This window comes from Manacus vitellinus, unplaced genomic scaffold (genome assembly GCF_001715985.3).
Source record: "Manacus vitellinus isolate BGI_N305 unplaced genomic scaffold, ASM171598v3 scaffold_73_pilon, whole genome shotgun sequence".
Taxonomy (NCBI): Eukaryota; Metazoa; Chordata; class Aves; order Passeriformes; family Pipridae; genus Manacus; species Manacus vitellinus.
This window is the reverse complement of record NW_021940773.1, coordinates 582,961-598,853: the sequence shown is the minus strand read 5'-3', so window position 1 is coordinate 598,853 and position 15,893 is coordinate 582,961. Positions and strand designations below refer to the sequence as shown.

At 45.1% G+C, this 15,893-nt stretch overlaps 1 protein-coding gene across 1 annotated transcript in view; it reads right to left on the bottom strand.

Annotated features, from left to right (window-relative positions):
* Positions 1 to 3,444: 3,444 nt before the first annotated feature.
* BMP2K (BMP2 inducible kinase) overlaps positions 3,445 to 15,893 on the bottom strand; it is a 37,975-nt gene continuing 25,526 nt past the window's right edge. The window contains 3 exon segments of the mRNA XM_008929292.4: positions 3,445 to 3,771; positions 3,774 to 5,051; positions 14,481 to 14,594. Of these exon segments, the coding sequence (XP_008927540.4) occupies positions 3,572 to 3,771; positions 3,774 to 5,051; positions 14,481 to 14,594 (1,592 nt within the window). The 3' untranslated portion in view covers positions 3,445 to 3,571.

Genomic DNA, 15,893 nt, shown 5'->3' with positions numbered 1-15,893 from the left:
TATATAAAAATACACGATATAGGATAAAAAAACTCCAGATAAACTCTTATTCTCACAGTAGCAAATACATCAACTTATTTTCACAGTACTTGGTTTAACTAACTGGGACACCCAGAGTGATTAGAAGGTATTTCCTCCAATGCTGGTGCTCACGGGGCCCACACACACACAGGGCAGCCAGAGCAGTTAACTACACACCTTATAGAATCATAGAATAGATTGGGTTGGAAAAGACCTCCAAGATCATCAAGTCCAACCCCTGATCCAACTCCAATTACTATACCATGGCACTAAGGGCCACGTCCAATCTCTTTTTAAAAACCTCCAGGGATGGTGAATCCACCACCTCTCTGGGTAGGCCGTTCCAATGCCTGAGGCCTTTGAGTCCACAGACAAGCACAACTACCTGACTTTCCTTTCAATGACCACAACCAATAAGGGTTTCTTAGTACCTTGGGACAGACTCTCCCCAGTAGTTGATCCTAGAAGGCCTGTGCTTCAGTCCTTCAGCATGCTAAAGGAGAAGCTGTAAAGATCCACGGGGATTTTCGGCCAGAAGGGAAGTGTCAGCCCCTTACCTTGTCACTATTGCCTTCCTGGGCAGCATGGTACATGCCTACTGCAGCAAGGGCTTCCTTATGTTTCAGTAAGGTCACAGGGTGTTCCACGGTGAGCACACACCCCAAAAAAGGCAAAGGATATCCTGTTCCCTGACAGTCCCACATTCCAACCCCTTTGAATAGTGGATCATGGCTGAAATTAAATCCCAGCTTGGGTTTATTTGTGTATAAACAACATATACTGCACAAAGGCAGCTTAGTGGGGGGCACTAATCTCTCTTCAGTCATAAGAAATGATAGCTTTAGAAACAAAGGAATTGCATTTATACAAAAATCTGTTTGGCATCTCAAGTGCGAAGAACCAGGTTTGTTAAGGCCACTAGGAAGCAAATGTCACAGGCCATAACTCATGTGCACCAGAGGGGTTATGCCAGCTTTAGAGAAACTGGGATTTACAGTTTGCCTTTGCCTCATCTCAGTTTGTGCTCAACCCCACTTCAGCTTTGCTGTGCTGCAATTTAACCATGTACAGACCCTCTGCCAAAATCCAACCAAACCGCCACACAAGGAAAACCTGCAGCACTCCTCAGCCTGGAGTCTCAGGGCAAACTGATAAAAACCAAACATATTTCCTTCTATTCTTAATTTACCTGAACGCCTCTGTCCACACCAGGTCTGCACAACCTTCTCCCTCTGCGTCCAACAGCCACCACCTCTCCTCCCTGGCCCTGGAGCCAAGCCCCAGTGCCACGTGCACAGTTAACCTTTCCCGTTGCTTTCCCACTGGGAAGGCAGCAGCTGTATGGCTTTGGCAAGGACCAGCCACATTTAGGTGGTTTTACTCTCTGCTGTTTTACTCTCATTTTGTTTCTACCCCCTGCCCCATCTGTCATCTCATTCTGTTCCAAAAGCTCTTCAGGCAGGTGAGTAACAGCTCTGAAGGAAACCAGGGAAGGCAGCTCATAAGCACGTGCAGAGGAAAAAAAAAAAAGGAATAAGACAGTTAACCTGAGTATCAGAAAATGCTACAAAACTTGGCGTGTGCTTCTTACAGCCTTTGGCACCAAACGAACAGGTGATAAGAGCAATAATAAAGTCTAGGAAACTCCTGTGCAAATACAGTTGAAACATTTCTACTCAGAACCTCCTACGAGCTTAACTTCTAAGCCTAGAAAGGGCACACTGAACCACGCTCAGCTGGAATATTCCACTTGCAGCCTGTGAGAAAAATGAAACTGAGGAAGATGAAGGTAGTGATGGTGTATGGATAGCTATGAGCTTCTTTCAGATACCAGGGCCAGGGGAAGCTCTCTCACATACACCCAAAGGGAGTACTTGATCAAACTGACCCCAAAGGAGTCACGTGATTTGTTTTCAATGTGTTTTGAGCAAATATTGTAAGGGATCCACACACCCCCTTCACAGATCTCAGGACCACTGTATAACCAGCAGGAGGCTTAGGGGAAAAAAAAGCACAACCCTGAATATTTCACTTTACCTCCTGTGACAGGGGAGACATGAGGACACCCAACCAACACTGCCATCCTCCATGTACAAACATCCATTACCTCTTCATTGGCATTCAGTGGAGCAGGACATAAAGGTGAGACTTGCTGAGGAACTACCTCCTTCCATGTCCTTGAGGATGGCCATGGAACCCAGGCAGACTGGGCTGTCCCGAGGGGCGCTGGCTCCAGACAGTGTCCATGGCTCGGCACGAGCCTACACACAGCACCAGCTTCTCTAAAACAGGAATGAAACCCTGTCCTCAGCAGTGCTCACAGTGCCTCCCCACCACCTCATGCCCCCGAGGTCCTGGGCAGCACAACAGGGGTCCTGCTCCTAAGGCTCTGTGGTGTGAATGCAGCTCACTGGTCCAGCAGCCACCAGCTCCTGCTGGGCTGGAACACAGCTGGGAGCAGGGAAGCAAAACTTACAAGAGTATTAATTAGGTTACAGTCATTTCATAAAACTATTATTGTACAAAACAACAGCCTTCAGAGAATACACATTTTCTTTGCAATAAAAATCCAAGAGGAAAAGAACAGGTATTTTCAGACCCAAATCCCAATTTGTAATCCAATCACAGTCACCCCACAGTCAACTGTGCAAGTCAACTAAACACTCTTTATGTGCCCAAGGATAAACCAGCCCCTCTTCCAGTGTGCTGAGGAGTCTCCCAAGTGCTGCCAACACTGACTGTGTCCCTGCTGGCTCACTCTCCTACATTCAGGCTTCTCACAAACCAGTATATTTTCTGTATCTTTAGTTTTGACTCTAAATTTCCAGTTTGCTATTTTACATTAATGGCACTTACTGTAAAAAAAAAATTGACCATTTAGGCACACAAAAAAATAATGTGCCTTGCATCTCTGCAGCTGCATAGATGTCTGCCAGGTCCCAAGCCATAGCTGTGCTCTGGAATTCTGGGCCACAACCCCTTGAGGACATGGCTGCTTTATCTTTTATGATTAATAAAGGTAGTTTTCACCTAGGAAGCAAAGACTATTTCCAGCAGATAATCTGGATATTAGTATGTCTTGGTTCTTAGGTCTGCTGCGACTGAAACACGAAGAACCACTGCAGTTCATTACCCCCCTGTACATATGGAAAACATTTTCCATGTGCTCCCTCCGCCTGTTCCCCTCCACCTCGGCACATTGCAGAGGGCTGGAAAGGCAACACCAAAGTGCAGAATGACAGTATGTCCCACAGCCCCCAAGTCAGTGACAGTGATTCATATCCAATTCCTCTTTCCATTCCGGGAGCCATCTGCCATAACAAAATGGTCCTCCTAGTTTGTTTTTTCTATTTTTCAAAAAAAAAAAAAAAAAAAAAAAAAAAAAAAAAAAAAAAAACAAAAAAAAAAAAAAAAACCAAAAAACAAAAAACCACCAAAAACTCCAATCAGAATTAGCCATCATTCACAATTCCATTGTGCAAGTGGGTCATGCCCTGTTGAACCTGAACAAGCTGCACAACCAAGGTCCCTGTCACTTCAACCACATAAATTACTCCACCAAACCTTTATTAAGGGACTTGGAGAGGATGGGGGGAACCCTCTGGAAGCCTTTACTGTTTAGAAGGCTAAACGGAGCTGCTCCAAATGGATCTAACTCCAGTGCCTGCTGCTGGCTCTGTGCACTCTGCACGACCAGCTCTGTGAAGGGCACCGCACCAAAGTCGTCTGTTTTGAGCCCGTCCCCACCAAGAACGGCCCCGTGAGGGAGCTCTGCCTCGGCTGCCGGCCACGACGAAACCGTGCCGAGGTCCCGGGCTGTCCCAAAGCTGTGCTGGGTGCCGCAGCAGCTCCGGCGGGTTAAGGGCTCGCTCCGAAGGGATCCACCAGACTCTCATCTGTCTCCAGAGGTTGGTTCGGGTCCTTACTGTCGTCAAAGGCCACGCTGATGTTCTCCTTGGAGTCCGAGATGGTGAGGAACTCGTTGCTGCTCTGGGAGTCCCTACGTCCCGCCTTCTTGTGCCGGCGGGCTCGCTCTGGTGTGCGGTAGCTCGGCTTCAGCCCCTTCTTCGTGGTGGTGGGGGTGCCGTGGTGGCGCTTCCCATTGCTCTTGGACACCTCCTGCTTCATGCGCCGCTGCCGGGAAGACAGTTTCTGCAGGTTCCGCTGCTGCTTCACCTTCTGCTGCTGCTGGCTCCCTGTGATCTCCTCAAAAGGAACCAGCCCAAACAGGTCCTCTCTGTTCCCAGCAGACTTGGGGAGAAGGGATGGCTGGAACGGGGTGCAGCCAAAGATATCCACGCTCCGTGGAGACATGGGGGAGAGCAGAGGCTCCGTTCCCGACACCTGCCCATCTTGCTGGGGCACCTTTTTGCTGAAGGGGGCTTTTGTGAAAACATCAAAGTCATCCTGGTCCTGGGCCAGGCTGGGAAAAACTGTCTGAGAAGAAACATCTTTGTCCATCTTCTCTCTTGTGTGAGGCTGCAGGGTGAAAAAAGGCACAGCCCCAAACACATCGACTTCTTGGCCAGGGTTGATCACAGTGCTTGGCACCTCAGATGAGGATGTGTGCATTGAACTGGGTTCCTGGATTTCACTGCTGCCCACACCGTCTCTGAACCTACTGCTCAGGAGCCCTTCCACTGATTTTTGCTTGGTACGGTCAGAATCAGAGTCAGAGCTCTGTTTCTCTTCCTCCTCTTCCTCCACCTCTTCCTCAGAGTCCATGAGGAGAGGGCGGTGGCCTAAATTCTCTGGTTCTGTATCATTGTCATCATTGAAGTCTCCGTTCTCCCCTTGCAAGACTTCTTCATCCTCCTGTTCTTCTTCTTCCTCGCTGCTCTTGGGAGAGGGAGGGTCAGATTCAAAATCACTCTCTGACTCCTCACCACCTTTTGTCACATGTCCCTCTGCACTTTTCCTCCCTGGCCGGGGATCTCTAAAGGCATGGCTCAGTTTTCCAGCTTTGGTTGGGGTCCCTAGGTTATTTCCTTGATTGCTGGCTGAGTTATCCACTTGTTTTCCAGGGGAACCTGCAGGTCCAAAGAAAAAAGCAAAGAAAAGAACTTAAACCAAGGTCAACACTTATTCCACACTCTCCACAGCCACACATGGCAGGAGCTGATGTAAACACATATATCCTGTACTTACTGAGAGGAATGAGTTAAAAACAGATGTAATATTTCTAACAATGCTCACAGAATCAATAGTCAGAATTGAAGTTTTACTCCCAGAGCACAAGGTGCCTGGAAATACAGTACCAGTACTTTTGGGGCATGGAGGAGGAACCAAAGGACACAAATGATCTCCCGAGACACCTTTTCCAACACACTCACTGTGCAGCTGCTCCCCTCCAGGGAAACACAAGCCAGCAGCACGGAAAAACGAATTATTTTTTTTTTAATCAGAGTTATTTCTGGTAGTGCTTCTGCTTTGACAAGTCTGCTCTGACAAGCTTAGTGCTCTAGTCGTGAGGACAGCCCATTCTAACTTCCAGTGTGGCAAATGAGGCACAAAGAGCTCCTGCTACCCCTGGAGTTTGAGAGCAGTGCTTCCCACTTTGTGTCTACATACGATTCATCAGCTCAGCTTCTCTATAGCAAGGAAATTTAGGTATTCATTTTACTCTGACAGCTTCCTCCCCACTATTCACTGACAACTAGAGCTAAAAGAACAATTCACTGATGAATCAATGGTGGGGTGGTTGCCTCGGGAATTCTGGAAGCAGTAGAAAATTTGCAGCAGTAAAGAAAAGAGATAGTGAGAAACAGGCAGAGCAGGAAAGGCTGCCCAGTGCCCCGGCACAGGTCTCATCACTCGGCAGGCCAAGTCTGTCCCTGTGTCAGAGCCCTGTGCTGGGCAGAGATGTTTTCAGGAGCCTTGGATTTCTATCACAAAGAAGGAGTAGGAGGAAAAGCAATGCAGTCAAAGCTGGAAGGTACATTTGCTCTTAAGATACCCTTTTCTCTCAGACACAGATCACCCTGGGCCACGTTGCTTTAAGGAGCTGTGAGAAGTCCCCTCTTGGCAGGCACAGAGCCACTCCCAAGATGTGTGCAGTCCTGCCCAGGGAGGCCTCCACAGGCACCCCAGCTGTGGGGACAAGCTCCTCACATCTCCAGTGTGTGACACCAGCTGGGGACAGGGGCTGCTCCTGCCACACAGTTAATCATGAGCTCTACCCACAGCACTGCACTGGACTGCAGACCCTCCCACCAAAACCAACACCTTCCACTTGTGGCTTCGTTACACAAATACTGGAATTTAACTGACTCCACATGTTAACAGGATTGAGAAAGCTGAGGATGGCTCTGGGCACCAGCTATTTCTACAAAAAACATCTTCAGCCAGAATCCAGCCCATAACACTCTTCTTCTTGCAATATACAAAATAATCCCAGCTAATTCTTCCCTTCACAAAGAAATTAGCATGCAACTGTCAGGCCAAGTCACATTCTTTTCTTTCTAAGCTATAGTTTAGACCAGAAAACAGTGTTTTACAGAAGCATTTTCTCCTTTTGCAAAGGGAATTAACATTGAATTTCCTCATCCACCAGCTACTTGGTTCCTTTGCCATTACACTTGAAATAATCAAAATTCGGCAGCAATACAATTTATGTATGGATTTAAAAACAAGATGACCAGAATGACTGAAAACATCAGGTGATTAGGGCTTTGAGCTGTTTCTTCTTTGCTTCTGGTGTCAGATTGCTTCTTATCTACTGTAATTTTAAATGCTACATATTTGCTTTACCCACTAAATTAGAATCTGGATTATTTTGCTGCTTACTTGAGATTTCCCAAAGGTACAGCCTTCACATTGCACTATACCCCCCCAGCCTCCAAATCCTGCTGTTTCCAATATTTACTGAAACAGTAATGTTAGCATAAATGCAAATAGATTTAAAAGGAAATATTTCTAGGTTAGATGTTAACAACACTTACACAACAAACCCCCCGAACATTTTCTCTATGTCAATATCCAGGAGTTTACACTCCCAAGCAACAATTGAACCTTTGTATGTAATTTTAATAAACCACTTTATAAATTGTTTTCTGTGTATTTCTTTTTAAGGCAAGAACTGAACCATAGTTTACCTACTTTACCTGGCTTCCCAAAAGTCCATTATTATTTGTTAAATGCTGCCACACACAATCCCCGGACAACAAACTGCAAAAGGCACTGACAAGATAAAACCCACTCCAGCCTCTACCAACAGCCACTGACTCACTGACCACATAACTTAAGGTACACAACATGTACCTCTCAGTACCAGACCTCTCCAGTACAGCAAACAGGACTTGTCAGCACTTGGCAAAACACTTGGAGCAGTTTCCCACCCCACACTCCACATCCTGGCACTGGCACACCAGCCACTCCAGCATCTCCACAGCTCCACCTGTTATTCTCAACTGTTATTCCTGCTAAGGAATTTGGGAGTCAGGCATCCAGACAACCCAGTCTTTTGGGAATCCATATTAGCACCCTAAGATTTCCACTCAAGTCTAGCAACTACCCCCTCTAGAGAAACTGGGATGAAGGCAGGAATGACTCACTCAGCAATCCCACTTGCTGGAGATGTGGGTCCCCAGCAAAGACAGAGCCCACGTGCCTGCTGTGTACAAAGTCATGTGTTTTCTCCGTGCACTTGCAGCTCTGAACCACTGTCCGAGGAAACACTGAGCACCTTCCTCCCTGACAAGAGGCAGAGGCACAGAGGTGCTTGAGTAGCTAACAAGAGCACTCAAAGTTTGGCATACTTGTTCATTTTTACAATACCTTCCTCACAGCAATCTGTTCTTGTCACTTTTGCAGCCTCTTGCTCTACTGGGGCCAGTGGGGCCAAGCCACTGCACACTGGATATAGCACACATCAGCCTTGGTGCTGGCAGCAATGAGGCAGCAGCAGGAAAAGGAAGCAAAATGTGTGCATTTTCTAAGTGTGCGCCCCCAAAAGAGAAAACTATCCAAAATATCTCCATTCACAGGCCACTGAAAATATTACAGGAATACTTCTTCATCCAGATATAACATCCTCGTAGCACAAGGTAATGAGTGCCTCTGAGCTCATCAGTGGTTTCTGAACAGGGTCTCCAAATCCCTAGCTTTTCAGGAGATTCATCCTTATCCATCATCTCTGACAGTTATGGATGTGACCTGTTTATGGCAGCAGCAGCAATCAATGTCTATGTACTGTACAGCCTGAGAATTACCCATCAGTGATCACAAACTCACAACCTACACTAACGGCTCACCATTATCCAAGTTTCAGAACCAGCACCCCATGTATGACCCTACACAGATGCTGTGAGCAGGAAAGCCAGTGGCACACATCAGATAGTGCTGTGAGCAACAACTGCTCCTGCTACATGGGTGTGAAAAGACACATGTATTCCAAGGGGTATTTCCAGAGTGGTGACCTCACTGCTCCCCCATTGGTGTCTGCCAGGAAAGAGCAAGTATCTTGCTTTATTCCTCGGTCTGTGTGGAGGTGTTGGAAACAATCAGAGCCATCTGCTCCAGGCAGAAACTACTCCAAGATACTTGTCTTCAACACTTTTAGTCCTACCTGGCCAACCTTCAGGAACAAACCCTCTCTGCATGCACCTTCACACCCGCAGTGGCTTCAGGTTAGCCTCAGGAACAGGAAGAACACTGGTGTCAAATCCAAACCAGAGAAACAAAAATATCCTCCCTAGAACTATTGGGTTTTATATCATGACAGGAATAGTTTGGTTTTCTACACTTCAGCTGTCCCTGTTCCCACTGCTAAAGAAGTCAGCAAATGAAATAAAGAGCACTACAAACAGAAACAATGCCCCAAAATGGAAAATCTCCTGCTTAATGGTAATTTAATGCTCTGGCCAAACAGCTTTCCTAACTGAGGCCTTGTGTCATGTTGATTTCATGCCCTCTTCTCAGGCTGCCCTGCTGCAGACACTGTTCAGATACATATTTATACCAAAATGCTGCACACTGGTCAGTAACATCTGTTTGCAATGTGCTGTTCAGATTACCACACTTCTAATCAGGTTTGCAGCTTGTAGCAAACAATTGTTCTTTGCTCAAATGCGAGCCAGGTGGAACATCTTTAATCATATAAGAAGATCCCAATCTTGAAGGAAATTTTCTGATGTTCTTTTTCGAGACACAGGATTATAAGAGGATGAATTCCCTCTAACAACTGCAATAATTACATGCCTTCTGCTGGCCCCTCATTTTAGGGTATTGCGGGGGTGGCTCAGGAGTTGGGCATAAGAGCTTTAAGCTTCCTTGGAATTGGGAACATACTGCCACCATCATTTCAGAACAATTTGCCACATGTCAGCCCAAGGATTACCCGCGGGCTGCAACTAAATCTGCACCAGTTCTCCGACCAGAGCCAGGCCAGCAGCTGCTCAGCACTGTAATGGATTTACACTACTTACCACCTTTATTTTCAAGAACAACAAAAAATGGGAGAACACCACACTTCTGCCTTGCCTACTGCTGACATTTCTTTTCAGTATTTAGTCTAAAGGTTGAAACGTGTCATAAAAGGAGTGAAATGTGTGCATGAGTGTTCAAAAAAAAAAACCAAACAAAAAAAACCCCCCACTGAATCACTTTGGAGAGAAAAAGCAAATTCTTGGCAGAGCCCACACATATAATTTATACTAGTGATGGGTGGATAACTTCAAGTTACTTGGGAAGTATTCTCTGGAAAAGCTTAAGTCTAAAGACTATCTTGGTACAGGGAACCTGTATCCAACAAGCAGTACCAATACCTGAAACTGGAGCCCAGGAGAGGATATAGAGTAACATTTCAGCGAGAACAAATATTGATCTGAACTGAATTTAATTGCTGAGTTAGCTAAATCTGGAGCACTGCACAACAGCCATATCACTGCGCAGGTCTGGGTGTCTTAATAATCCAGAACATCAATTGCCAAACAAACATGACCTGGTGGCATGAGCTGTTTAGTGCTGTCACAGTGGCTCAAGTCTTCTTGTTTCTCCTGTTCAGATGTTTGTAGTTTCTTTTTCAGTTCTAGTGAGCCGTGTTTCACTTCAAGGCCCAGACTGCACAGTGGTCCCAAGGCTCCACAGCTATGGTACAACACTTGCAGTGCTCTGAAACCCTGTTCGAGGCAGTACACGAAACAACTACATCAGTAGTCAACACCCGAGTTTCTTCATGCCAGAACATCACTCTTCTGCTGTGATATGGTGAATACTCATCATCAGCTACTGCAGCAGGGTCTTTTCAGAGACATGTTGTGTTCAAGGCTCCGGATCATTCCCATGGCACTGCTGCCTGGCACACAGACAGCTGGTTTTCTGCAAGATCCACACAGCTGGCACAACACACATCACACCACAAAGCCCCTCTTATTCCAAGACATCTAAAATCACCATTTGCAGACATCACTATGTCTCTGAGTGCAGGAAGTCTGGAAGTCAGAAGGAAGCTGCTATGGAACTGAACTTGCTTTTATCCCCAGTCTCTGCACAGTGAACAAGGCTGCAGTGGCTGGGAAGGGGTTATCTGTGGAGGTTACAAAAGCCAAGTGATTCGATGGAGAAGTACCACATCTAGAGCCCAAATGAGCTTTAAAACATTCAGTAGAACAGTTAATGAGAGGACCTGAATCAGAGCCTTATCCCAGTAAGGCAAGCCAGTAGACAGCTCACGCAGAGTCTCCACAGGACCCAAACGCCTGTCAGACAGCTCCAGGTCAGCACTGGCAAACGTACACCAGGCAAGGTTCCCAACACCTCCACTTCACACAGTCCATCCACATCACTGAGTGTTACCTCAAGTCTTGTATTACTTCTTTGAATGTCAGTATTAAGCTGAGGGAAGCAAAAGGCAATCTAGCCCAGTTTCATCCCACAAAGAATTGGTGTGAACAAACCTAAGACAGCAAAAGGCCACTTAGTAAAACTCAACAGCAAACTGTACTATATTTATGACATTTCCTTCTCAGCATTTAGAAATAGCTTAAAATGCGCCTTGCCTGAGTTTCTGAAACACTCAACTTGATGTTAACAAAGGATGTAACAACACAAGCTGGTTAATGCACACTTGAACCAAAAGCTTCCCTTCCAAAACGCTGACAACGAGACACGATTTTTTACAATTGTCACCACGCAGTGTTTCAAGCATTCCAGAACCAGGATCTGTTTTCCACATGACAAGTGCCTGCCTAAGTGCCTCAGTGCTGGTTCTTCATCTGTGCTTTTTTCTCTCTTTTTCATAAGAAGCTTGCAATGTCACGTTTGTTACTAACAGACTGAGCATTGGAATGCTTTCCCAAGCCAATTTTCCAGTCATCTCAAGTCCTAAGACATTATTTTCCACAAACATTCAGACATAAGTTAGTGTATGTAGCAAGTTTACATGTAGTGCTTGTGAGGACACTTATAACAGGATACACACCAAGTGCTTCCACACTGCTTCCCTCTCCACCAGCCCAAGAGGACCCCAAATACCACATTAGGTGATTTCACACCCCATGTGTCCTCTGGGCAGCATGCCTGGGGTCACACATGTTGTCGTTGGTTCTCCATTCCCAGTGGACAAGAGTAAGTACAGAAGGTCTGACAGCTGTAGTCCATCCAGTTCCAGGTTTTCTTCTCTGGTGATCCTTGCAGCAGTGCCAGTCTGAAATGCACTCTCAGCTCCACAAGGAATATCCCACAATTCACAGCATATCACAGTATATCACAATTCACAGCAGCCCATGGACTTCTCCAGCAATGATCAAAGTTTTCCAATTCCAACCCCTGCATCTCCCTTGCATCACATTCCCAGACACACGTAAACATACCTGGTGACACTTATTTTGCCCAAGTACCACTACTTGGTGTGAAGTTAAGTCAAAACACGGCATGTGATTTTCAGCTTTTTGCTGCCACCTCACATCAGATGACAGGAATTAGTTGTTGCTTTCAGTAGAGAACCCTTAAGCCTCCAAAACCAAAGAGATCCTCTGGATGACTCTACTCAGCCACAGCCCACATACACCATTTATACAACAGACCTATGTCACAGCAAAGGAAACCAAGTAGAAAAATAACCACCTTGGAGTCAGAACTGTGGCCAATACAGTAGAACACACTTGCAATAAGTAAGAGCTGTCACTTTTCAATAAAGTCAATTTTATTTTCTTTAAAATGCTGTGTTTATAGCATCAACATTTCATCCCATTTTAATCCAGCAAGTCAGAACTCAGCAGTCAGAACCCTGGGCAAACAGTGCTAACACACTCCACACTGGCTCCGAGACATGTCACAGTAAGGAAAGGACACTTGTGCTCTAACAAGGTTCAGAGTCTCTCACCCCAATGCTGGAATTGCACTCAACATATTAACCTCCTGCTCCACTTTCCATGTAGTCACCTGCTCTTGGATGATGCCCTGAGTAAGGTACACACGTGGTTTACTTCTGTTACATCTTTTACAATTACAAGGAACAAACTTGAAAAAACATGTTACATAAGAATCTTAAGGACAAGAGGAAATCAAAACATTTGGGACATTTGTCAACTTTGCCCTAGAAAGCCCTCAGTGAGCAATGAAATATGTCTAAGTGAACAGCATTCTCCTTTTCTTAGTTGTCTTACAACACCTCATTTCAAGATATTACCAAGAACAGTTCAATGGGCAACAAAAATCAGCTTAAAATACAAATCATTACGTTTAAAGATTTATTGTATCAGAGATTTTTACTAAGTGCAGTTCACTGTTAACACATAATTAACAATATCTTCCTTGAAATCAAGCCAGTATGTACTCTTGTTTAAGTGCCAGTTACAAGTCCAGAGAAAAAAGGCTACTGAAAAATGCCTGATATTTTTTTTCCAATGCTACAGGTACCAGTTCACAAACCAGCTCAGCATGTCCCAAGCACTTTGGGTTTTTCAGCCATGACTGAATTGGTTTTTCCAGGCCTTAACAGAAGGCATCCCTCCTTTATTTTTTAGTATGTCAAGAATTAAAACTTGGATTCAAACTAACAAAGATTAAGACACAAAACAGAATACAGCGAGGGCATTCCTTACAGTCCAAGCTATATTATAACCAACTGCAAAAAAACAGCAATGAGCAGATGCATCTGCAAGATCTCAGGTGAGGAAAGCAATAAAACAACCCCTGGACACAAGGGCAGGAATGCTCGCAGGCGACTAAGCACCTGGTGGTCCCCATCTCACATCAAGTATAACTACCCTGTTTGTTTTGCATGTGAATTCAGGCTCACCTATGAACCAAAGCAACCACTTGAATGAAGACTCCAGGGAAAACCCTCCCCAACAGCACCTATAGGGCAAACCCTTCTTTACTTAAATGGCTTTCACGTGGCACTGATCTACTGGACAAGAACAAGGTGACTGAAGGCAAACTTGTCTTGTCTAGTGAGCAGAACAAAACCACAAACTCAGAGCAGAGTGTTAGACCAAATAGAATGAATTCAAGTCCAACAACAGGAGCACACGGGGGTGCTGTGGGGGATTTTTACCAGTGGCTTTGCAGAACATGTTACCCTGCTCACCCAGCACTACGTGCAGCACAGGAACACCTGTGAGCACTAAGCAGCCCTAGCAGAGGATCTCCAAGAATGCGAGATCCAACTGAAAGAAAACACGGATAACTTAGGTTGACCCCAACTGATTTATTTTAAGGCACGTTACCTGAGCTTTTGAACTTCTGTAAGAACAGTCTTTAAGAGTCATATTAAGGCACCTTTGTCACACAAGAACTCTCAACAAAACTTCAGTAAGCACCTAAGTGGCTCCAGAAGTGACTGAAGTTGTTTTTAACATTTAACTATCAGATAGGCTTTACTTTGTCACAGGTACCAAAATAAATATTAAAGTGCTGATCAACCAAATGTGAAAACTGTTGATTAAGCTGGACCATGATGCAGTTTCCCAGTCACAGTCAATGCCCACATACGATGTTAGTTTTTCTTTCATCCAAGGTAAAAAAGATCAAAGCTGAACCGAAAGGCAATAATGAATGCCCACCCTCCTCTCCCTGTGTAGAGACAACAAAATGTTTGGGTTTGACTCCATTTGTACCAAAATAGTACATTAAATGCAGCAGAAGCTTACAGTCTGGAGAACTAACTACAGAAACAGTGTGAGTAAGAAGCAGACTACAGGGAAGTGGCAGAATTTGGCCTTAGCAAGTAATTTGCCTTCAGCAAAAGCACTTGTGGTTCTACACTGGTCCAGGGGAACGGCACTGCTAAGGATACACAGTGTCACCATACAGGCACCAGAGCCAGACCCACAAGTGGTTTTTCATTGGAGGTAATTAGCATAATAAAAAAATCTCTTTAGCCCGAGTGCTTTCAGGAGGCAGTGGATCCCTCAACCACTCTTTGGTGGTTTAACTTCTGTGCACACTCTGACACATACATGTACATGTATGTACACCTATAGCTACAAGGTAATCATGTCACAGGTGTAACTTGCCTTGGTGAGCAATGAAAGGAACAGAACCAAAGGGATCTTCAGGAGGACTTTTCTGTGGAGCAGAATGTGGCTCCACATTCTTATCTGAAGATGCTCTCCTGTCCCCCAGCCTGTCTGTAAAAAACAAAATGAAACAGAACAAAAAATAAAGTAAAATAAAATAAAAATGTCAGGTCTTATGCCTATGCAAGGTATGTGCTGCACAGGGTGAGGGAATAATAAACTCTCCATTAGGGGTTTTTGACAGGTAAAAGCCCAGCTGGCCCAGGCAGTTCCTTCCCATTGTGGAGGCTGCAGAGGAGATGGGCAGAGCACCTGGGAGACTGCACCCACACCTGTCTCTGTTGGAGCACCAGGGTGATCCCTGGCCTAACAACCACCTTTGTGTGGCTCAGTGAAAGCTGGGCTGCTGTCTTCCCAGGGAGACAGCACACTCCTTTTCTTGGCTCCCAGCTCTGCACAGATTATTAAGTGGTTACAGAAGCTGTTTAAGAAATCCACTTCTTCACAATGCTGTCAGAAATTGAGCATCACCTGTTGGTTCTGTCCCATCACTAAGTGATGGTAACAGCAGAGAAACAGCCGTGTACGCAAGAACACAGAGCTCCAACCTGTCACTCCATATCACAAAGGTGCTCCGTTCAGACACCTCCATCCAGCTGCACCTTGCCCTTAACTGTAACTGCCATCTTTCTACTGGGAAAGCATTCACCAAGTGTGAGCAAGGTATCATGATCTGGGAGTTAGATCCCTTTTACACAAGTGATGAATCATCCCAGCAATACCCCCATCACTGCACACATTGACATTAAGCCACTCAACCCATGAAATCCAACAGTAATATCAGCCTGACAAAGTGTGACAACATCTTGATCCTCTAACAAAAGCTGTGTATATTTAATTACTCATGTGTTACTGTCATGAGCACATCAGCTTTAAAAGTATTTGACAGACTAAGAAACATCTTTAATTTACATGTGAAGCGTCAGCTCAACAATATAAAGTAGGTTTTTGAAAGGGGTGAGAAAGGGTTTATGTTTTGAATGCTACTCAGCACCATATAACATGGCAAAAAGACAAACTTACATAACAGTATGAGAGTTGTGAAGTATGGTACAGCAATTGGGTTTAGTAATAGAAAAATATAACCACTTATCAGACCTGTATCTGCACTTCTCCTTTCTCTAGATGGCAAAAAAATTGCTTAGTAAACAACAGCCTTTTTCCCTCAAAAGAGATAACCTACACCTAAAAAGAGCTCACCCTTGAATCTTAATTCAGACCTGAGGAAATTCCAGAAGTATTATGCAGTTAAAGACAATTTTATAGGTCCAAGCCTCAACTGTACAATCCATCTCCCAATTTCTCATTATTCCAGCTAAGGTTGATAAAGTACCAGTGGACAAAGTCTAT